General features: G+C 43.3%; 2 protein-coding genes across 3 annotated transcripts in view; both read right to left on the reverse strand.

Annotated features, from left to right (window-relative positions):
* Window positions 1-22,997, reverse strand: part of RPL37A (ribosomal protein L37a) — a 308,451-nt gene that overhangs the window by 44,086 nt on the left and 241,368 nt on the right. The gene's annotated exons all lie outside the window — the stretch shown is intronic.
* The window catches only part of SMARCAL1 (SWI/SNF related, matrix associated, actin dependent regulator of chromatin, subfamily a like 1), a 66,114-nt gene that overhangs the window by 25,050 nt on the left and 18,067 nt on the right, over window positions 1-22,997 (reverse strand). For both annotated transcript variants that reach the window (XM_050751261.1, XM_050751260.1), the window contains exons 8-12: window positions 20,517-20,667; window positions 17,892-18,050; window positions 14,291-14,356; window positions 5,675-5,815; window positions 1,734-1,952 (exon numbers count right to left, since the gene is read on the reverse strand). In XM_050751261.1, coding sequence (XP_050607218.1) covers window positions 1,734-1,952; window positions 5,675-5,815; window positions 14,291-14,356; window positions 17,892-18,050; window positions 20,517-20,667 — 736 coding nt within the window. The remainder of the gene's footprint in view (window positions 1-1,733; window positions 1,953-5,674; window positions 5,816-14,290; window positions 14,357-17,891; window positions 18,051-20,516; window positions 20,668-22,997) is intronic.

Below are 22,997 nucleotides of genomic sequence, written 5' to 3' on the forward strand. Positions count from 1 at the left end.
TACAAAATGCTTTCAAATCTTGTTGCACTAAGTACAAAATTTCTACTGTTTTCTTTTTTTCTTTTTGGCCATACTACACAATTCACAGTTGTGTTTTAACAAGCTAATGTGCTTTTCCTCCTTAATTCAAATGCCCACTAATTGCTTCTTCAGGTGTCTACCTTGGCTGTTCTGGAACTGGTTCGGGAGGTGAACCAGGTATTGGTGAGGGTGTTCTCTGGGGAATCTCACGAAACACTAACAAACTTACTTCCATCTCACACACACAAGGAACAACTTTGCTGGCAAAAAAAAAAAAATAATAATCTTTTATAAATATTCAGATCTTTGCATCTAAAAATATTGAATGTCTCAATTTTTCCATTAATATATTTGCTATACCAGTTCATTTGTTTTGTCTGGTAGAGTTCACCAGTAGACAAAAGTTATTGTTTAAGAAAAAGTTATAAGAAAAAACTTCAAATTGAGAAAAAATATTTTACTCATTGCATTTTTATCTCTAAAAATAAACAAAAGAGCACCAAGATTGATTTTAGTGACAAAGCTTCCTGGTTTTACTCATGGTTCCACTGAAATATAATCTGGGAACACTGGTCTATATGTTCACATCAATGTTGTTTAACTTTGTTTGAAAACTTCACAGTAAAGAGATGATGCCTGCTCACTTACTCTAGACCATCCAGATTATTACATGTAATACAGCATAAATTCAATACAGCTTGACATTTTGCCAGTGCATCCTCTATCCTGCTGTTTCTTAAAAGTTATCAATGAATCTTGCTCATCACATGGTAAAATAACATGAAAAACATGCATTCTGTCTCTTGTCATTCTTACTTATTTTGTAACCTCCCAGAAGGCTGCGATCTATATCTAAATATCTTTATATGGGGTAATATCAAGCCCAGCTAATGTTTCATGATGTTGAAAACTATCAATGACTGTTATTTTCTTGGTAATGCAAATTACAAGGTTTTATCTAAGAGGACAGAAACAGAGCTGGTGTAGATTATAGCACTTAGCACAGTATGACACTAAAGACAGAAATAAAATAAAAGTGTTTGAAAAGATAAAACCATCATAGTGAAAAGAGTCCTAAAATATAGGGGCAAGAGGCTTGGTTCCAACCTCAGCTCTGCGGTGGAGCAGCTGAGAGACCCTGGCAAACTGCAATCTCTGTGAGCCTCAGTTTCCCTCTCTGTAAAAGGGGGCTGCCAACTTCCTGCTAACCATAAATGCCTGTAATAGGGATTTAAAAGGTTAGGAGGATTTGAAAACTCTATTTTGTTATATGAATGTTGACTTATTATTTTGACTAACACAAATGACACAGTATGGTTAAAGGATTAACATATGTATCAAATATGTTAGGACTAATTTTCTAACAACTGTTACTAGACTGAGGCATTCTCAAAATATAGTAGACATAATTTCCACATTCTTTGAGAGATTCGGAATATTGATCACCACCCTGCTGTTGCCTTTGCTTATCTTTATGGCCATCCATCAACAGCGATCTATACAAGTATAAAACCACAAATTAATAAGGGATTTTTTCAAAACCGACTTAGGTAGGCTGAGGAATGAAATGGACTTGCTCTTCTTGCTTAGAGAAGAGGGAAAAGGTTACAGAAAGGAAAGCTGAGAGAACGCCAGGTCATTTTCAAGGGCCCCTCATGGAAAGGAACGCTAGACACGTCTGCTTCCAAATCCGTCTCCAGCCCTGGACTCACAGTTTTGTCCATGGTGGTCATTTCCTTGGCTGCAGCATCCAGGGCAGCTCTGGTCCTGGCATTGATCCGTCCTGGGGCAATCACCACTATCTTGCGCTGCTTGGCAGGCAGCTGGGAAAGGACGTCAGACTTCAGGCGCCGCAGCATGACCGCTTCCTCCAGCAGAAGCTTCAGCTCTCCCAGGTTGGAGGAACCTGAGTAGTCCCACCCCCAAGGCATCTGCAGAGAACAAGACAGCGACAGCCCCGTGAGGCTCCTTTCAGGCCCAGTCCAACAGGGATGTGGGATCCTAGGAGGTCCCTCTTCTCACAACCACCCCTGGCTTAGCTCAGAGAATTTCAAGTGACTTATAGGGACAAATAAACCCCCAGTAAAACAAATGAGAAACGGAAAGGAAAAGAGAGAAAAAGTCAGGAATGAGGTGAACAAAAAACACCTATCACGGCATTCTACAATTTGGCAGTGAGCTTTCTTTTCCAGCAGCAAATGCCGGAAGTCAAGCAATTGCATGTCCATTTTATTAAAAAACAAACAAAAAACTTGGCTTGCAGACTATTCCTGTACACTAAATACTAAATCTTCCCTATGGCTTATCCTACAGAGTCTGTTGCACAATGTAATAAAATAATGTCAGTAACATCTTTATTTGATGAGACTTATGGGGATTTTAAAAACTGTTGTTCCTCAGTATGGATTACACCAGCACAAACAAGTACAATATAATAAAAGTAACTGCAGTGTTGTTGTTGATGGCAGCTGGGGTTGGCAGGAGGAGCCCACCATATAGGCTTCTGGCAGTCTGGCTGAGTGCCTAGGTAGTCCTTCATAAACGTGGCCCCCCTTGTTGAGTAGCTCATGGGAGGCAGTGAGCTCAAATGTCCATTACCTGTCACACAGCTAGAGAAGACGTTACCGGCCAGGCACAGTGGCTCACACCTGTAATCCCAACACTTTGGGAGGCGGAGGCAGGCAGATCACTTGAGGTCAGGAGTTCGAGACAATCCTGGCCAACATGGCAAAACCCTATCTCTACTAAAAATACAAAAATTAGCTGGCGTGGCAGCGTGTGCCTGTAATCCCAGCTACTGGGGAGGCTGAGGCAGGAGAATTGCTTGAACCTGGGAGGCAGAGGTTGCAGTGAGCCAAGATGGCGTCACTGCACTCCAACCTGGGCAACAGACCAAGACTCTGTCTCAAAAAAAAAAAAAAAAAAAAAGAAGACATTACCATTAAAAACCCTATCCTTCACCAATAATCTTACTGGAAATGGAACTGATTTCTACAATCTTGTAGAAAATCAGGGAGCTAGTGTGCCTGCTACTTTGTATTTTAAGGAGCTCATCTCCCCTCCTAGCTGATGAGCTAGTTACCTGAGGGTAGGGGCTAGGCTTTTCCATTATAGAGGGCTAGAGAGCCTAGCATAATAGTGGAGACAGAATAGGTGTCTCATAAACCTTTGCTAAATTGACAGAAGGAAGAGATGGTCAAAGGTGGAGGAATAAAATGTTGTAAAGCTGTTTCTTCTTTTTAAAAAATACTCTGAAATCAACTGCAAGTTCTCAGCAAATGCCTTCAGATAGTTAGTGGTTTGCAAATGAGCTCAGCATGAAGTTCTCTTTTCAGTGGTTTCTTAATGCATGAAGCTGGCAAAAAAAAATTAAAAAAAAAAAAAAAAAAAGCAGCCCTGGCTTCTGGGTTGCATTAAATAAAAACCATGCTGAGAACAAGTGGATATCATAATTAGTTTGGATATTGCTATGGCTTAAATGGTCTCCCAAATTTCACATGTTAGAAAAGTAATCCCCAAATTCATATGTTGATTGAACGTGGGGCCTTTGGGAGGTAATTAGGATTAGATAAGGTCATCATGGTGGGTCCCCCATGTTGGGACTGGTAGCTTTATAAGAAAAGGACCAGAGACCTGAGCTGACACATATGCTCTTGCTCTCTTCTCCATATGATGCCTTCTGCCATGTCATAAATATGAAGCAGCAAGAAGGCCCTCACTAGATGCCAGTGCCATGCTCTTGAACTTCCCAGTCTCCAGAACCATGAGCTAAATAAACCTCTATTCTTTATAAGTTACTTAGTCTATGGTATTTAGTTACAGCAACAGAAAACAGACTAAGACAGATATCGTGCTCCTAGGTTCTAATACTGTTAGCTCTTAATCTTGTAGGTTAAAACTTAGTAATACCAAATAATTTGTTACTTTTTTTTTTTTTTTTTTTTTTTTTTTTGAGACAGAGTCTTACTCTGTCACCCAGGCTGGAGTGCAGTGGCATGATCTTGGCTCACTGCAACCTCTGCCTCCTGGGTTCAAGCAAGTCTCGTGCCTCAGCCTCCAGAGTAGCTGGGACTACAGGTGTGTAACACTGCATGCGGCAAAGATTTTAAACTGGACTTTGGGATAGTCACAATCCAACAAGTTTTTATTGAAAAATTACCACATACCAGGCACTGGGCTAGGCTGAAAGGAGGATGTGAAGATGAGGAGGAAGGCATTCTTTGTTGTATTGGGGAGGTGTATCGAGAAGGCAGGAAAAGGAGAATTCAAAGTTAATGCCTTAGTTTCTGGCAGGAGAAACTACTGAGGAGATGCTGGCCTAAGATTGGGAACATAGGAAGGGACAGTTTGGGGAGGAAAGGCAATGAATTTTATCTTCAGCCCCTTTCATCACTAGCTGAACATTATTATGCCATGGGCCCAGATAGTCAAGAAAGAGAAGATCCTTTTTAGAAAGTGGACTGTTTGCAAATAGGACAGAAATCTAAATCATACATGAAGAGTTTTGAGGCACCATGAAAACTATATAGCATCAATCTAATCTGGATTGATCTACAGGGAAAATGAATTAAATATATGATTAAAGAAGTATATGGCTTTTAAACACATTTAACAATTGGGAAATTTCCTGCCTCAATAACCAGCTAAAAATAGTTTGCAATTAACTATGCTAAGCACTACAATTTACATTATAAGTACTTTGTTTGAGTGTAAGTGGATATTTTTAAAGTACTTGAAAACTTTTTTCTTCTTTTAAAAATTTAAAAAATAAGGCAGACACTCTTGTTTATATCATGTATTTGCACAGCAAGGCTTTTCCCTCATAGATGGGTGGTCCCCTCATAGATGGCTTGTAGGGTAAGTTGCAGCCATTTCTCCAAAGTGTCAATACATTTGTGACTTGATCACAAAACAAGAATCCCTAAGGTCCGAATTAATGTGGTTTTAAAAACAAAGATTCCACGGCAATGCATTTGTGTTTATAGGGCTTCCTTGCCATTTTGGGAGAGCATTTTTGGGGTGCTGGCTATAGGTCCTGAGGTGCCTGCTCCACTGGCACTGCACTCACAGAGCCCACCCAAAACAGTTTGGGATCAGACTCCCCAGTCTATCTTTATCTTTTTTTTTTTTTTTTTTCTTTTGGCACAGGGAGGAATTTCCCACCTTTACTTCATATTCTTCCCATGCCAGGAGGAAGCCCTTACCCCCTCACCTACTTCTTCCCTCTGCCTGGGGCCTCAGCCTCACTCCTAGCTCACGTCAGTGCCAGCATCTTCTCTAGGGCCAGCACTTGACATGGACTTTCCTTTTATAGCTCCAGCAGTGTGCCTCATGCAGAGCTGTGACCCTGAGCAAGAGGGCAGCCAGCTCTCAGAGCTCCACACACCTATATATCAGCCACTGGTCCCTTTACTGGAAAACGATGACTTAGGATCACCATAACCATTAAAACTAGACTGAAAGGGTAAGATGACCATTTTCCTCTTACCACTGAGGACATTCCAAAGCCATAGTAAGAAACAGAAGGACTGAAATCCATTTCCCTGGCCAGTGCTCTTCTGATCACATCATGGCCAGAGAGAAGGAAGAGAAAGGTAAGTGTCAAAATCAGGGTGAGAAATGGGTGGGCTGGGAGGGAAGAGATAATAAATACCCGCTTGGCATCACAGTAGCGAAGTCCAAAGGCATGAAACTGGGGGAAGAACGTTGGCTTGACTGCGATGATCTGCGTGTAGAGCTCTGCGGGCCGGGACATGGCTGGTGTGCCCGACAACAGGATCACCCTCTTGGCAACCTAACAGACAAACAACCAAAGGTGTTCTGAACACAGGGAGGAGCACACAGGAAATGTTCAAAATGCCCCAGTGACGGAGGAGCTGGATGCCCAGGGTGTGGCAAGAACCTAATGGCATTGCCAATGCAAGCAGTTAGATGGCATCTCCTTTTCTTTAAATCCTCCCTGCCTGCCCTCTGCTGAGCTCTATCTTAGTGCTTAACATATTACATTGAATTATAACTTTTCTGCCTCCCTTGTTAGATTGCAAGCCTCTTGAGATAAGGACTGGGCTGTATTCACCTTTATTTTCTGTAGCATATGCCTGACACCAAGTAACCAATAAATGTTCACTGTATGCTGCAAAAAAATTCACAAGGAAGCTAATTAGTATCCTAGGGAACACAGAGTAAACTCAAAGATTCCAGCATTGGACAGGAAGTGGGAGAAGACAGTGGCAGGTCTGAACTTCCTCCAGAGTGAATCTGTGACATGCAAGTTGAACTTAGATAATGACAATTACAATGAGCCCTCTCCCATTCCCAAGAGGAAGTGTCAGGGGTTGCCAATGTATACGTCTCCATGTGACTTCCTTTAAAGGAAAATAAGGCCTTTACTAACTCAGCTTCACAATGCTTCAAGCCTACCCTGACTCGGGCTCATTTTGCAGTTATTAATAATAAGAACCTTAAAAGGTGATACTTGGTTCCATTCTCCCTAAACTCAGCCCAGATCTGCAGCAGCCTGCTTAGCATGGGCAAGATGGGAAAAAATAGTTGGTCAACAGCAATGACAGATTCCAAGTTCCTCACTACCCAGACACCAATCTGACCCATGGGGATCAGACCTAAAGATCCCACCTCCTATTATTAAGATGGGAAAGACGGTGAGAAAAAAAAAAAAAAAGGAGACACTTCCTACTGTGTTAGAACACAGAATCACTACAAATTACTGGAGGTAAAATTCACTTCAGCTCTGGGAAGGGACCCTACCATGGAGCTCAGTAGTCTAGAAACAGCTTGTTAACCACTGTAACCTTGAGTTAATGACAGTAATGCAAGGCAATTGCATGTAATAAATCACCTAGGACAATAAATTAGGTTTACAGATGGATACACTGCCTCATAAAAATAAATAAATAAAGGTGCAACAGTGAAAAGAAAAATCATTCTTTATAAATATACAATATATACAATTATCAAAACGCACTTATGCCCTCACAGCAATCGCCAATATCTAATTCCATTATGATGGGAGAGCTATGAATGTCTCCAGCTACAATTTTCCACAGTTCAATTACCTAAGCCTTCTAATTTCCTGCACGGTTTAAGGCAGACTCATTAAAATAACAATGAGCTGACGTTGGTAGCATCTCTTGCCTTGGCTTTAAGATCATTTCAATGAAAAAGGGAAAATGAAAAGTTTTATCAATAAGAGAAAATCTCCTCATCACCCCAAACCTATTCTGGGGATGGAGCCAGGGCAAAAACAGTTCATGGATCAGATGATGGAAATTAACTCCGGGGTCTTCTGTCAGATATTTATAGGATATAGTTAGTATTGAATCGCTTCTCCCATACACTGCCCAGACTAGAGAGTGATGGGAGCATTGCAAAGGGGTGTTTGTGGGCCTCAAAAAGGCAGAGGCAGCATTACAAAAAAAGAAAAAGACCAGCTTTGAAAAGAACCCAGAATGGCACCTGGTCTGTAATGGCGTGATTTGGCCTGCTCCCTGCTCAGTCCCCAACATGTGTGTATGTCATCACTATCACCCATAAGGGCTTTAACACATGCCCAGCTGCAAAGGTGTCATATGTCACCCTCTACTTCTGAAAACTCCCAAATCTAGGAAAACATAAATCTGTAAAACTACAGAAAACAACACTAAATTGAACAGTTTACAGTGAATTCCCATGGCTAAGGGAGAAAAGCAACACCTGAGAAATCTACGATAGAACAACGTAAAAAAATACTTTCTGTGTGGTGTTAAAAAGATAATGTGATTCACATGTGCAGACACTGTTGGGGTCAGATGACCCTCAAAGACAGGCTTCGTTTCTTCTTGGGCTGGGGGTGGGAAAGTCCTGCAGAATAGGTTGAGTTAGTGTATATATATAATTCGCCACAGAGAGTTCAATGTAGTAATTGAAAGTGGATAAACTATACATAGTTGTAAAATTAAGAGCTGGCCGGGCATGGTGCTCACGCCTGTAGTCTCAGCACTTTGGGAGGCTGAGGCAGGCAGATTACTTGAGGTCAGGAGTTCGAGACGAGCCTGGCCAACATGGTGAAACTCTGCCTCTACTAAAAATACAAAATTAGCCAGGTGCAGTGGTGCACACCTGTAATCCCACTACTTGGGAGGCTGAGGCAGGAGAATCACTTCAGCAGGGGAGGCAGAGGTTGCAGTGAGCTGAGATCATGCCATTGTACTCCAGCCTGGGTGACAAGAATGAAACTCCATCTCAAAAAAATAAAAAATAAAATAAAAAATAAAATTAAGAGCCAAGAGAATGTACTACTGTAGAGAAAAGAGCTGAAGTCCTAAGTTTATATAAGAAGCAGTCCAGAAATTCTTCATCACTTTATGTTATTTCTTTTTTTTTTTCCCCCAACTGAGCCAGTAACTCACTTTACTGAATTATTCTGATGGGCTGTAATATATTTCACCAAAACCCCAGACTAGGAAAACAAAGCTCAGTCCAGTCTTATACCCAGAATTATTCCTAATGGTACTCTAAATAAATTTACACAATACCATATATTCAGTTTAGAAATAAGACATGAAGAAGGCAGGTAACATCAAAGAGAAGGTCAAGTCCACACTGCTGGAAAGTCTCCATACTCAGTAACCCTGATGTGGCAGGGACATTGAAGCTGTGTTTTAATTAGTTCAGAGGTCATTATACAATCTTCAAAAATAAGGATAGTGGCAAGCATAGTCTGGGGACAAGTGACCAAAAGTACACAGATCAAGAATAAATGTGGGATCACAGTCACTATCCAAGGAGCAACAAAAGAGACACCTGTAGTTAAATCGAAAGTCTAAGAGCGAAAGGAAAAGCTCAACGTTCAGGAGAAACCCAGTGCTTGGAGTCAGGGAAGGAGACCGCAGGTGTATTCTTTACTCCTGAGTGGTGCCCCCCAAAACAAACCAGGCCAAACCAAGAAAACAGCATAATTATGGCCACTGCTGACTAGAGGCTGCCCTAAGCACTGGCAGAAGGCCACCTACCACTCAGTGATACTTTATGCATGGCCTCTGAATCTCTGGTCAGGTCCGCTTATTTCACATAAATGGTTCCCTCTAGGTTCTAGCCTATGTTCTAAAAGAGGCAAAGTTCTAGTCACAAATCTGAATAGTACTAACCTTAACTAAACCAATTTGCTATGATAACCATAATGCCTTCAAGCTAAATGAGTATTGTTGCTCTAACATAAATGAAATTTTAATGCCACATATAAAGCAGTTCTTGGGTAAGAACAGACAGAATGAAGACAGTGATTGCATGTACATTGGTCCAAAAATACCAAAATATTATAATGAGAATACATCGAATGGTATAATTATAGCTGATAAAAGTATGCCATTCCAAGCTTTTTTCTTTTCTTTCTTTTCTCTTTTTTTTTTTTTTTTGAGACAGAGTATCACTCTGTCACCCAGGCTAGAGTGCAGTGACATGATCTCGGCTCACTGCAACCTCCACCTCCCAGGTTCGAGTGACCCTCCTGCCTCAGTCTCCCATATAGCTGGGATTATAGGTGCACACCACCATTCCCAGCTAATTTTGTAGAGATAGGTTTCACCATGTTGGCCAGGCTGTTCTCAAACTCTTAACCTCAAGTGATCTGCCCACCTCAGCTTCCCAAAGTGGTGGGATTATAGACATGAGCCACTGCGCCTGGCCTAAGGTAGATTTTTTTTACTCTGGAAGACAGTCTATTTTACCATAGGTTTCAAACTCTAATAATTTCCTTTTTAAGTCTGATTATGTAATGAAAGTGAGGAAATAAATGAGAATGGTCGGACCCCAGGGGACTTCTATAGCCTCATCACACTCGGGGAGAAAACAGCATCTGCCAGCTGACACCGCTCTCCCCTCTGGCCTGATAGGCAGTAAGCTATCTCAGACACAGAGGGATTGCATTTTCTCTACTCTCCACGTCTCTATCATATGAAAAAATTGTCATTGCAATATTGCATGTAATAGCTGCTATTTGGTTACAAATCCATCAAAAGAGAACAGACGATACATATTATGATACATTTATCCAATAGAATGCTATTTGCAAGAATGCGGTAGAAGTCATTTGGAACCATATGGAATGATTTTCAAGATACATTATTAAGGGGATAAAGACAAGTGTAAAACAATGGTGGTAAAACACTCTAAGGAGGCAGAAAGGAAACACACATTCGTACTTCCATAGATGCAGGCTGTTCTATGGAAGTAAACCTGAAAACTGGTAACTATAGCTGCCTTTGGGGAAAGAGACTGGGGACTAGGGATCCAGAGGGGTTGAAAGACTTACTTTTCACTGTCCATCCTTTTGTATCATTTGAATTTTTTTTTTGAGACACAGTCTAGCTCTGATGCCCAGGCTGGAGTGCGATCTCGGCTCAGGGTAACCTCCACCTCCCAGGTTCAAGTGATTCTCCCGCCTCAGCCTCCCGAGTAGCTGGGATTACAGGCAGGTGCCAGCACGCCCGGCTAATTTTTGTATTTTTAGTAGAGATGGGGTTTCGCCATTTTGGCCAGGCTGATCTCAAACTCCTGACCTCAGGTGATCCTCCTGCTACAGACCTCCCAAAGCGTTAAGATTACAGGCATGAGCCACTGCGCCTGGCCCCATTTGAATTTATCATCTATTTAAACTACTTTAATTACAAAGGAAAAAGAAAAAAGCCTTATACATTTTAACTACTATCTCATCCAGCCAATCAACAGAGATATAAAAAGTACTCTCTACTTACAGAAAAAAGAAACAGCTGCTTATTAGGAAAGAATGGTAGGATTCTGGCAGCCTTTGCCTTTTAAAAATTTTTAATTTTGTTATTATACTAGTTTAACAATAAAAGCCAGTGTAAACAAAAGACAACTAAACTAAACCAAAAAACCCCCCACACACACCTCACTGTTCAAAAGAGTGCCGATAATCCTGAGGGCTGGAGTCATGTGGGGAAAAAAAGCCTCTGACTGAAGACTGAATGGGAGTGAAGACTGTTATGCCTGGCCAGACTGGACTTCAGAGGCCTCCCCCAAAAAGGTCAAATGAAAACTGACCTGGCAATTCTGATTGTAGGAATTTGTCCTAATAGGATAAATATGCAAGGTACATGTAGATGATGTTCACTTGCAGAATTATTTATAACAGCAACAATGGAAAACAACCACATATCTGACACTGAGGATTAAATTATGGGATGTGTCTCTACTATGTAAATGCTCCATAGTTATTGAAAAATGATGATCTTGCCCAATAACTGACATGCTGGAAAAATAAGCTGTTAACAGTGGCTTTTTCTGTTGCAGGGATTAACGGTAATTTTAACTTTGTTCTTTTTAGCTTCTATCATGTCTACTTTCATATATTTATATATAAAAATAGATCTACCTCATTTAGGATTAGTAGCCACAGCAAACAGTGCTGTGGGGGACGAAAAAGGTCACATTTCCCAGGGGATGGTGACACCAGTTTCTTACAATCTAACACGTCCTCTCTCTGCTGACTCAAAGGCCACATTTTCTAGACACGATCTGGCCCTGCTATCCAACGAACTGTATGATTTAATCTAAATACCTCATTATGCCTATTTGCTGAAAATATGCTCGTAATATTAATTATCAGAATATAGTTCTAAGAGATGTTCACATTAGAGGAACAATCAAGTGGTATTAAATTAGGTCTTTATGTGGCTTTTCAAAGACATACTTTACTTTCTCCTAACTACCTTATTATTCCAAAAACATTTAGATTCATCTCCTTATTTAGATTGGTGGTTCTCCATGGGGTTGGGGTAGGGCAAGGTGGGTAGAGAGCGATTTGTCCTCCTTCAGAGGACATTCGGTAGCATCTGGAGACAATTTTGGTTGTCATGACTGGGGAGGAACTGCTGGCATCTAGTGGGTAGAGGCCACGGATGCTGCTAAACATCCTAAAATGCACAGGACAGCCCCCCAACAACAGAGTCACCAGCCCAAAATGTCAACAGTGCCAAGGTTGAGACTCCAATCTAGATGAAAATACAATAGACAGAGATGAAAGGTTCGGTTAACAGAATAGCACAGAATGCTCCATCCCATTCCTTCACCCCAGTCCTGCCACAGTCCAGCATTACATGAAGTCAATGTTGCAGAAGAGTGTGGCCTCAAGACACCTTCATAAACACAGGCCATGTTCGTGGGGTTATTTTAAAATATTAATTCAACCAAGTTCTACAGCAAATGCAGAGTAGTACATATTAGTTAGCAGTTTAAAGATTTATTTTAAACCTGTCACTTTGAAACATCCTCAAGATATTAAAGAGGTATATGCTGCTTCCAAAGGTCTGGATGAGAAGCACACATTTCAGAAACCACTATCTGGCTCAGCTTACCCAGCCAGGCAATGACTACATTAACAAGTGGTTGCTAAGAAGCTTTCACATTGTATCTTTAATGATAGAATCTATCTATTGTGCAATTTCTTTTGTCTAAACAATCAAGAGTAAAGATTTAATTTAGTTATGGCTGAAATACTGAAACCATAATACCAAAGCCTATTTTTTTTCCTACAGAAAGCATATTAAAGCCTCCCAAAAGAAAGGTCACCAACCTAGGAAAAACATTTTATTTAAGTGTGTCCATCAACAGCTCTCGGCATATAAATATTTATAGGTATTACTGGCAGAGAATCAAGGTATTTTTTTTTTTTTTTTTTGAGACAGAGTCTCGCTCTGTCACCCAGGCTGGAGTTCAGTGGTGCAATCTCGGCTCACTGCAACCTCCACCTCTCAGGTTCAAGCAATTCTCCTGCCTCAGCTTCCTGAGTAGCTGGGACTACAGGTGTACACCACCATGCCTGGCTCATTTTTCTATTTTTAGTACAGATAGGATTTCATCTTGTTGCTCAGACTGGTCTCAAACTCCTGGCCTCAAGTGACCCCCTGCCTCGGCCTCCCAAAGTGCTGGGATTACAGGCGTGAGCCACCACCCCAGCAAAACCAAACTTTCTCAGTAAAAGACTTTTATTCTTAGGTTTGGCACATGACATGACCCTGCCTTGGAAGATGTGTCATATTCCGTTATTCCTAAACACATGAAAACTGAAATGAGTGGACACTTATGTGTGTTTTGTGAGGAACTGGTAAGATTAATGCTCAAATGCTAAGCTTCATTAACATTTAGCATATTTGTTTTCCCCAGTTTAGGTAAAAGTTAAAGCTTCTTTTAATCAATAAAAAGCTAGTTTTAAAATGCTGATACAACACAAAGGTTGCTTTGAGCACAAGAAAAACACACACTTTGGTTAGCTCAGTCTGAACAAACCGAAGTGGATACCTCCAAAGTCATCTGTGATACATTTCTAACTTGTTACGAGAGAAAAGGCTACTTTTCTAATTGTACTTCCCCTTCCCTATTCCAGTAATAGGAAAAAAATCACCCTCCCCAAAAATGGAAGGAAATTTGGAGGCCTACCCTCTGCTGGGATGGGGGACCGAGAAACCAAACACAGAAGAAGAGAGAGACAGATGAAACACAGAGCCTATATTGCACATCAGAACATGCTTAGATAAAGACTAGAATCTGCATCACATACCCACGCCTGCCTGCTGTGAAGCCAGAACTCACACCCACCAAAGCACTCAGAGATGAGTTTAGGCCACCACAGGGAGGAATGTGGATGGCTGCCCCTTCTGTCAACCAAAGAGGCTCACAGTAGCCACAGAAAACAGTATCAACTTTTAAAGCCCATCTCGGCTTTACCAGCGCATCTCACTGACCCCGCCAGCCCTTGCTCAGTTCTGTTTGTATTAGGTTGATGCAAAAGTAATTACGGTTTTTTTGCCATTACTTTCATTAATACAACTCTTCTTCCCTGATTTCCAGCATCTTGACAGCTTTGCCACTACAAGTGACTTAGAAGACAGGCAGTTTTTCTAAGCTATTTAGTGGACAAACTGCTAGAGGCTCTCCCTTGTCTAAGCAGGAAGCCAAAGGAGGATTCTGGAGTCCAGTGCCCACCCAGCCTCAACAGTCTTGACCTTCGAGAGACAAAGGCAGTACTACTGACTACCAGTACTGATTACTAGTTCCTTAGCAGGATGTTAGGAAGAAAGATGAAATTGGTACCACAGCCCTAAGGAGGGAGAGATACCCTAAGTCAATACCAAGTCATGACCATGGCCCACAGGTCTGTACTTGCAACCCCTGCTGGACTAGGACCACATGCAAGCCTGAGCAAAATATTACAGGACGCCAATGCTCAGTGGGCTCGGTTCTCAGAAGTACTCACCTTTAGGACCGGCATAGCTGCTCGACAGCGGGCAGTCCTACTGTTTTTGAGGAAGTGAGATTCATCCTGAAAAGAAGCAACCACGTAAGTGAACAAGGTCCAATCCTGAGTGGACAGAAATAAGGGCCACTTGAGGCTTGACCCTGGCATGGCAAGTGCAAGGTGGACGCTCCCTTAGCACTTTCTCATTTAAAGAGATGGTTCAGTGGGCCTAGGTCAGGACCCAGGGTTCTGGTGGCAGCTTCTCTACTGCATTCTGAGCAAGCTGCTTCATCTCTCTGGGGACAATTTTCCATCTATAAAGTGGGATTCATGATTCCCTGCTCCACCCACCTCAGAGGCTGCTCAAAGAAACCACTAGAAGGTGGTTTGCTGCTTTGTAAGAGGCACCTCGCACCTGTGGAGCACTAGACCAAGTGCCCCATAGTGGGCCCTGCACTGATGCAAAGCTCTGGGGTGTCCAGCCCTTGCTCTCAGGGGCTCAGGGTGCAGGAAGGATGCCAGACACACTGACAAGCGATCAGGCTATATTATTAGTACTGAGGTGAGTGTAAACAAAACGCTGGGGAAACTGAGAAATGGAAAGAAGATGATGTGATTCCCATCCTCAAGGAACTGCTATGTTTAGAACATGAAGTCTGATTAACCACTCTGCACTGGTGCATAAGAAAATACATATATATATGTTTATACATAGTTTGTTTTTCTTTATTCTTTTTTTTTCTTTTTGTTGCATAAGCAAATATACAGTTGATCATATTTTCTAAAGCCAAATGAGTAACTAATACATGAGTATTTGAGTGGAAATTTTCTAGTTTGGTACAGTCAAATTCCTTGCTGTGTGACTGTAAACAACTACCTCTCTGTAGTGCCAGTTTTGCTATTTGTAAAATGGGTACCATAGTTCCTTATGTATTAGGTTCCTGTGAGTCTTAAATGAGCTAACACATGTAAAGTCCTTAGCACAGCCCTGCCACTCAGTAAGCACTCAATGCTATCAGCCTTCCTATAGCTGGGATACCACTGAGATCCCAACTCTGTCCTTAAAGATGATCTATAAGAAATTCCATTTCAGCTATCACGAGCAAATAGGGCCACAAAAGCACAATAGAGGGGAGTGTGAAATAACCCTCAAAATGTCAAGACAGTATCTTGTCCAGAAAGCTGGAGTGCTATAGTCATATGCCTTTCTGATGATGAGGCCTCATTACAGTCAAGAAAAAGGTATTTGTGGAGAAAAAACACAGAGAGTACAGAGGATATGGAAGAGAATGGGCCCTTTCAACCAACAGGCAAAAATGTGCCAGTACTGGAACAAATCACAAAGAATGGCTGGAAACCGAAGCCTCTTCTGAGAAGTGTGACACTTCAGAGCCATCACTCTGTTCTTTCCTACAACATTTCTCTGAAAGCAAGAGGACAGAGCTCTTACTTAACTGAAGAACAAACCAACAATGGTGGTAAGTGGCTTGCCAAAAAATCATACGGCAGGTTAAGTGATGGGCCAGAAAGAGAACATGAATTCTGAAGGCAGACGCAACCCAGCTTTAATCAATAACCTCCAACTTGCTAGCTTCGTGCCTATGGGCAAATTTATGTACCCACTCTCATTGCCAGTTTCATCAGCTGTGAAATGGATAATTCACAAGGATAAAAGATAAAGCCTGTTCAGGGACCACTGGGAAAATAGATGATTATATGTCAGCAGCTAACACAAGGCAACAGTCAAGAATTGAAAGCATTATTCTTCCCACACACTCTAGAGCCATCCCCATCATCCTGGAAAACTTCTTATAATGTTTTCATTTCACATGTATGCTGACAGCTGACATCTTTTCTTTTTCTTTTTTCTTTTTTTTTTTTTTTTGAGGTGGAGTCTCGCTCTGTTGCTAAGCCTGAAGTGCAGTGGCCAGATCTCAGCTCACTGCAAGCTCCGCCTGCCGGGTTTATGCCATTCTCCTTCCTCAGCCTCCCGAGTAGCTGGGACTACAGGCGCCCACCACCTTGCCCAGCTAGTTTTTTGTATTTTTTAGTAGAGATGGGGTTTCACCGTGTTAGCCAGGATGGTCTCGATCTCCTTACCTCATGATCCGCCCGTCTTGGCCTCCCAAAGTGCTGGGATTACAAGCTTGAGCCACCGCGCCCAGCAATGCTGACATCTTTTCCAAGCCACACTTAAATTTGTGCCAAACCAGAAATGACTCCCCCAAAGACTCATTACCTCTATCATTTTGCAAAACTATCAATGCTCAAGTTTGCTTATGCTAAGAACACAGTGTGGTTCTCATGTCCAAAACATAATAATAGATCCCCTGAGGTCAGTAACGGTATCTTCTCCTTCCTTTCTCTAAGCTCCCACAATATTTGTGTGAGCTATGTAAATACACTGAGTACTGACAGAGATGGCTGGGTACCAAATCTGTCTAGAGATCCTTAGGAAGTATGTAAGGAGTTAAAAGTCAGAAAGCCTGTGTGTAATTGAAAGATACGTTGTCAAATCTGGAAGCGGGTCCAGTAAGACCTTCTTTAAAAAACAATTAGAGGCGAGGTGAGGTGGCTTACGCCTGTAATCCCAGTACCTTGGGAGGCCAAGGTGGGTGGATCACCTGAGGTCAGGACTTCAAAACCACCCTGGTCAACATGGTGAAACCCCATCTCTACCAAAAATACAAAAATTAGCCAGATGTGGTGGCGGGTGCCTGTAATCCCAGCTACTCGGGAGGCTGAGGCAGGAGAATTCCTTGAACTCAGTGGGTGGAGGTTGCACTGAGCTGAGATCGCCCCACTGCACTCCAGCCTGGGTGACAGAGTGAGATTCTGCCTCAAATAAATAAATAAATAAATAAATAAATAAATAAGGGCACCAAATTGCAAGGAACGAGAGCAAGGCCTCCCATTGGCAGCCACTGACCAAGCTTGGCCAACATGGTGAAATCCTGTCTGTACTAAGAATACAAAAATTAGCTGGGCGTGGTGGCGGGTGCCTAAAATCCCAGCCACTCGGGGAGCTGAGGCAGGAGAATTGCTTAAACCCGGGAGGCGGAGGTTGCAGTGAGCCGAGATCGTGACACTGCACTCCAGCCTGGGTGACAAGAGTAAAACTCTGTCTCCATAAAAAAAAAAAAAAAAAAAAGCCCCCAAAAAACAATTAGAGTAAAAAGTGCTTTTGTGGGGTGGGGGTGTATCTTCACATTGGCTGGAAGAAAACTCAATTGTTTGAGTAAGATGGCACCAGATGTGGGCACACCCCCTTGCCGTCTAGGTTGTAGTCCCCAGAGCCCCAGGTGGCCTGGGGTCCACATCATGGCCTCCATCCTTGACTCATGCTGGGAAAGAGATGAGCTAGAAATCCCCAGCAAAGACTAATTAAATCACAATTTCAAAAAAAGCTCCCTACGAGATTCTAGTATGCAGCCAGAGTTGAGAATGGCTATTTGAAGGGAATGAATTTCCAGTTCCTCACAAAATAAAGACAGTGATTTCTATTCTTCTAGAAACTAAATGAGGCTCAAGGAGATTATAGACATGAAAGTTCTCAGAGCTTTTACAAAGAAAGTTTCCAGAGAGATGAAGTACTTAAAGACTTTGCCAAGTTTCTTACAATGATGACAACTTTAAAAGGGGTTTTTAGCTGTTTTTCCAACTTGCTAAGAAGGTCAAAGCTGACAATGTTGATCAGGCCAGCTGTCAGGCGGTCCTTCCCAGTCACCACGACGTTGATGCAGTCTGGGCTCAGAGACGGTAGCCAGCGAAGGAAGGCCTGTGGATGACAGGAGGGAATAAAGCTACAATGAACACCCAGCACAGCAGCTGTTGGTTGTGACAGCAGCAGTCTCATGGCCATGAACAGCCATCACCTCTACCTTCCTCTCACCCACCTGCACCCCTTCACTTGCCACTGACAGGACACTCCTTGTTTTGTTTTTTTTTTTAAGAGTTGGGGGAGCTGGGCGTGGTCGCTCATGCCTGTAGTCCCAGCACTTGGGGAGGCCGAGGAGGGCGGATCACCTGAGATCAGGAGTTTGAGACCAGTCTGACCAACATGGAGAAACCCTGTCTCTACTAAAAATACAAAATTAGCTGGGCATGGTGGTGCATGCCTGTAATCCCAGCTACTTGGGAGGCTGAGGCAGGAGAATCGCTTGAACCTGGGAGGCGGAGGTTGTGGTGAGCCGAGATCGCACCATTGCACTCCAGCCTGGGCAACAAGAGAGAAAATTCGGGTCTCAAAAGAGTTGTGTTGGCCTCACTTTGTTGCCCAGGCTGGAGTACAGTGGCACCATCACAGCTTACTGCAGCCTCAAACTCCTAGGTTCAAGTGATCCTCCCGCCTCAGCCTCCCAAGTTGCTGGGACTACAGGTGCACACCACCATGATTGGCTAATTTCTTTCTTTCTTCTTTTTTTTAAAGAGATGGGTCTCAGTATGTTGCTCAGACTGGTCTTGAACTACTGACCTCAAGTGTCCTCCTGCCTCAGCTTCCCAAGTTGCTGAGACTACAGCCGTGAACCACCATGCCTGGCTATCTCCCTGCCTGTCAGCAGTCACTTCATGGTGTCTGGGTTTCATCTCTAAGATCTCTAACTAGATGGTAAGTTTCTGCAGGGAAAGAATACGACTCTTTTTAAGAGGAATTTTATGAAGGACTTAGCAGAGCCTGGTACACTGAAGGCAAATCATAAACGTTTATTGATGATGATGAAACTATTTATGTCAATATTCCTACAAATCCACCTTCTCTCTCTGGCAATCTGAGCATCTCTAGCCAAACCCACCCAGGCATCTGGGTGCTCACCTGCACCACCTGGGCTGACATTGTTCGATACAAGGAGGGCTGGCCTTTTCTCTAACCTCAGGCTGGTCACCATCTGGCTGACTCTTCCTAGAATTTCTGAGGGTGCTGTGGGAACCTAACACACACAAAATATGTACTGAAGATTACTTTCTACAGGCACTGGCAGAATTCATATCACAAGACTTGGGAGGCCAAGACAGAAGGATCACTGACCTCAAAAGTTCAAGACCAACCTGGGCAACATAATGAGACTCTGTCTCATTAAAAAAAAAAAAAAAATTAAAAATTAAAATTAAAAAAAAGAATTCAGATCACTGAGACAGAAAAAAAACGAGGTGCACATTTTTTAGTTTTTCTTTTTTTTGTTTTTTTTTTTTTGGCCATCTCTTCGGTCAGAACGTCTGGGCCTTGGGCTGACCGGCAGCAGGAGGAGCTGCCTCCTCTGCACGAGAGGCTCATGGAGGCCTCAGGAAGAAGCCCCAGGCTGACGTCAGTGGCATAAAGTTAGAAAAAGCTGTAGACGATGGACTAGGTCTTCCTTCTTCACTAAGTTTGTTCACGGACTTTTTATTCATTTCACAAAACCAACCACTGATTCCTGGATTTAGAGTAGAAAAAGCTCAAGGGTGAGTGATACAGGGTTCTTGCCAGGCTCTGCATCCATAAAGTTACCGGGCAGACGGCGAACATCCCACTCACTCCCCGCTCGACAGAGTGCAAAATCCCTGAGTTGGGCAGTCAGGAGATGCCACAAGACCCGGCGGGGCTCCTCATTAACAGGAAGCACGGAGCTTAACCTCTGAGATTCCGTTTTCTCGTCTATAAATAGGGTTACTATCTATTGTACCTACCACACAGGACTGTCACGGGATTGAGGAAAACATAGGAGGTAAAAATATTTTAAAAATTAAGTGTGGGCCGGGTACAGTGGCTCACGCCTGTAATCCCAGCACTTTGGGAGGCCAAGACAGGTGGATCACTTGAACCCAGGAGTTCGGGAACCAGCCTGGGCAACATGGCAAAACCTCATCTTTACAAAAAGTACAAAAACTAGCCAGTCTCATAATCCAGTTTCAAAATAAATAAAAATTTTAAAAAATAATAAACGAGAAAAATAAAGAAAACTAAGTGTGGTACAGATGAAAAGTATTATGAGCAGGGCACAGAGGTCCCAGAAGTGCCTGCTGACAGATGAACACAAATCTCTAAGCCGGTTTCTCCTCGGCTTTCTTCCCTCAAGGTGTAACCTGATTCTGATCCAGAAAACCCCCAGCCTGCCCTCAGGTGGCATCTCATCTCTCTTCCTGCCTTTGCCTTTACTTGAGACAGGATCCTTAAAGATCCCTAGACCCTGTCCGCAAACCATTATTTTATGACTCTAACACTGAAGAAAACCTTCTCTGTGAAAACTGCAATTTGAAGAGCATTAACCTGCTCCCAAGTGAAGCGCACGGAGGATGGCACCACCACCAGGAGAGGCCACTCCTTCCGGTAAAAGGCTGCGATGCAGATGGCTTGGATGGTCTTCCCCAGGCCCATGTCGTCAGCGAGCAGCAGGCGGCCTCCTTTGGCTATGGCAAAACTGAAGGCAGACAAGGTGAGGACGGCATGTTTCCCAGGGCACGAGTTCATCTGCCCTCAAGTCCGGTGGGTCAGCACTGCCGGGTGAAGGCCACCGCACTGGCCAGCCCAGGCCCAGCCCACCACCAGACTTGCTCCCCAGAAGGGAAGGAGCATGGGCCAAATAGGGAGCAGAATAAAAAAGAGAGAGAGAGAGAGAAAGTCTAAAAAGGAAAAATGTGGAATGTGGTCGAAAGGTAGGGAGAAGATCTGGAAGATGATTAGGTCGTGGAGGCCAAGGAAGGAAGTTTCCAGGGAGGAGTCACCTCAGCCCACTGTAGGCAGGACCCAGGGGACGTACGTGGAGGAGGGCGATGGGAGTCCAGGACTAGCACTGAGGAGGGCATGCTTACTCACTCCAGAGTCTGCCTTGAAAGGAAGGAAAGGGTCAGGCGCAGTGGCTCATGCCTGTAATCCCAGCACTTTGAGAGGCCGAGGTGGGCGGATCACCTGAGACCAGGAGTTTAACACCAGCCTGACCAACATGGTGAAACGCCATCTCTATAGGCACATGCCTGTAATCCCAGCTACTCGGGAGGCTGAGGGAGGAGAATCGCTTGAACCTGGGAGGCAGAGATTGCAGTGAGCGAAGATTGCACCATTGTACTCCAGCCTGGACAACAAAAGCGAAACTCCATCTCAAAAAAAAAAAAAAAAAAGAAAGAAAGGAAGGAAAGAAGGGCTGGTGGGTGAAAAGAAGGCTTTCTGAAGATCAGAGAGCATTCAGTATGCATAAAGGCAGAGAAAGGGGCTGGCAAAGACAGAAGATGCTGGTAACGAGAAGAGAGGTAGAGAAAAGGATCGGAGGAAGGGTGCTTGGCCAAAAGCGAGCACCGACCTCAGCATCGAGTTTTTCATTATGGCAGCCTCCAGGACCCTAAAGCCCGTAAGTGCAGCATCCCTTGCTAATAGTTTATGAATAAAGGTGTATTCCACTATTTTGGAGCCAGACTGGCTGGGGTTGGAGTCCCAATTCCATCACTCAGCAGCTGTATACCTTCATGCCCATGATTTAACCTCCCTATACCTCAGCCCCCTCAGCAGTAAGAAGGGAGTAATAACAGTACCTATCTCATGAAGCTGTGGGAGGGTTAATAAAGCTAATACTGAAAACAGTGCTTGGAAACATCATAAGCGTTAAGGAAGTGCTTCTATCATAACTACTATTCCACAAAAAGAAAAAGAATCAAAACACAAACAGTAAAAATGACTTGCTCGTGTCGCATGATGAAACAGTGAAAAGCTAAAAGGATCCCAAGTGCCAGATGTCTGGTCCTCTGTGCCAAATACTAGTCTTCTTTCATCTAATCTCTGAAAAGGAGATCATTTGCTGAGAATCCTGATAATAAGCCGCTGGGATAGCTCTTTCTCCTTCCTTCTCACACAGTGAAAACAGAGAATGTCACCTCTTCTAATCAGCAGCTAGCAGGGCTGACAAGAAGTCTAGGCTACACTTGCCCTTTCTGAATTGCCTGGAAACACCGTTTCCAAAGATGGAAAACTGGGCAGCAAATCCCCAGGCAGCCCGAGGCCAGTAGAGTGTGGAGACAACAGGCATCATGGGATGGCACCCTTCTGTTCTCCCTGCAGCCTGAGCGGGCCCCTGCCTGGGAGAGGAGGCAGCCCTTCCCAAAGCCCTGCTTTGGCGGCCTCACCCTCCCCTGGGGAGGAACGGAGCCGAGCGGTGGGCTGCCTCACCTCTCCAGAACAGGCACAGCCTCCTCCCTGTACACCCACCTCTATGAAATCTTCTGGACCATTTCTGGGATCAACCCACAACACAGACAGATGGGGGGAGGGCAGGTGTGAAAAGATGTATTTTCTACCTCACTTTCTGATTTACAAAATTGGTGGCCAGCGAGGACAGGCAGTACCTAAGCAACGGAATCCATGGAGAGCCCCACGCCCTTTGAGCGTCTTTTGTTTCAGCCTCCTCATCTTTACCATCTATAATTTCCAGAAGTTTGGTATCCGCATCCTTAGAGCAGAATGGATCCCCTGAATTTCACATTCTTTCTCTCCTTTTTCCCCTGCCTAGAGGGAGCCCAACTAAGGAACAAAGTGGCCAAAAAGTGAAAACAAAGACAGAAAAAGCCTGGATAACAGAGGAACAATAACATAATTAAATGTCATCCTCCACAGGATAGTTGAATATAATAGAAAAAATTTTCTGGAGTCCTGTTTACAATTTATGTTTTTAAAATTTGAATTGTAGTATTTATATTATTACTATTTTTATGATTTATTGAATAGAGACATTGATTTTTTTATGTTATGTCTATAAGGCAACAT

Source organism: Macaca thibetana, chromosome 12 (assembly GCF_024542745.1).
Source record: "Macaca thibetana thibetana isolate TM-01 chromosome 12, ASM2454274v1, whole genome shotgun sequence".
Taxonomy (NCBI): domain Eukaryota; kingdom Metazoa; phylum Chordata; class Mammalia; order Primates; family Cercopithecidae; genus Macaca; species Macaca thibetana.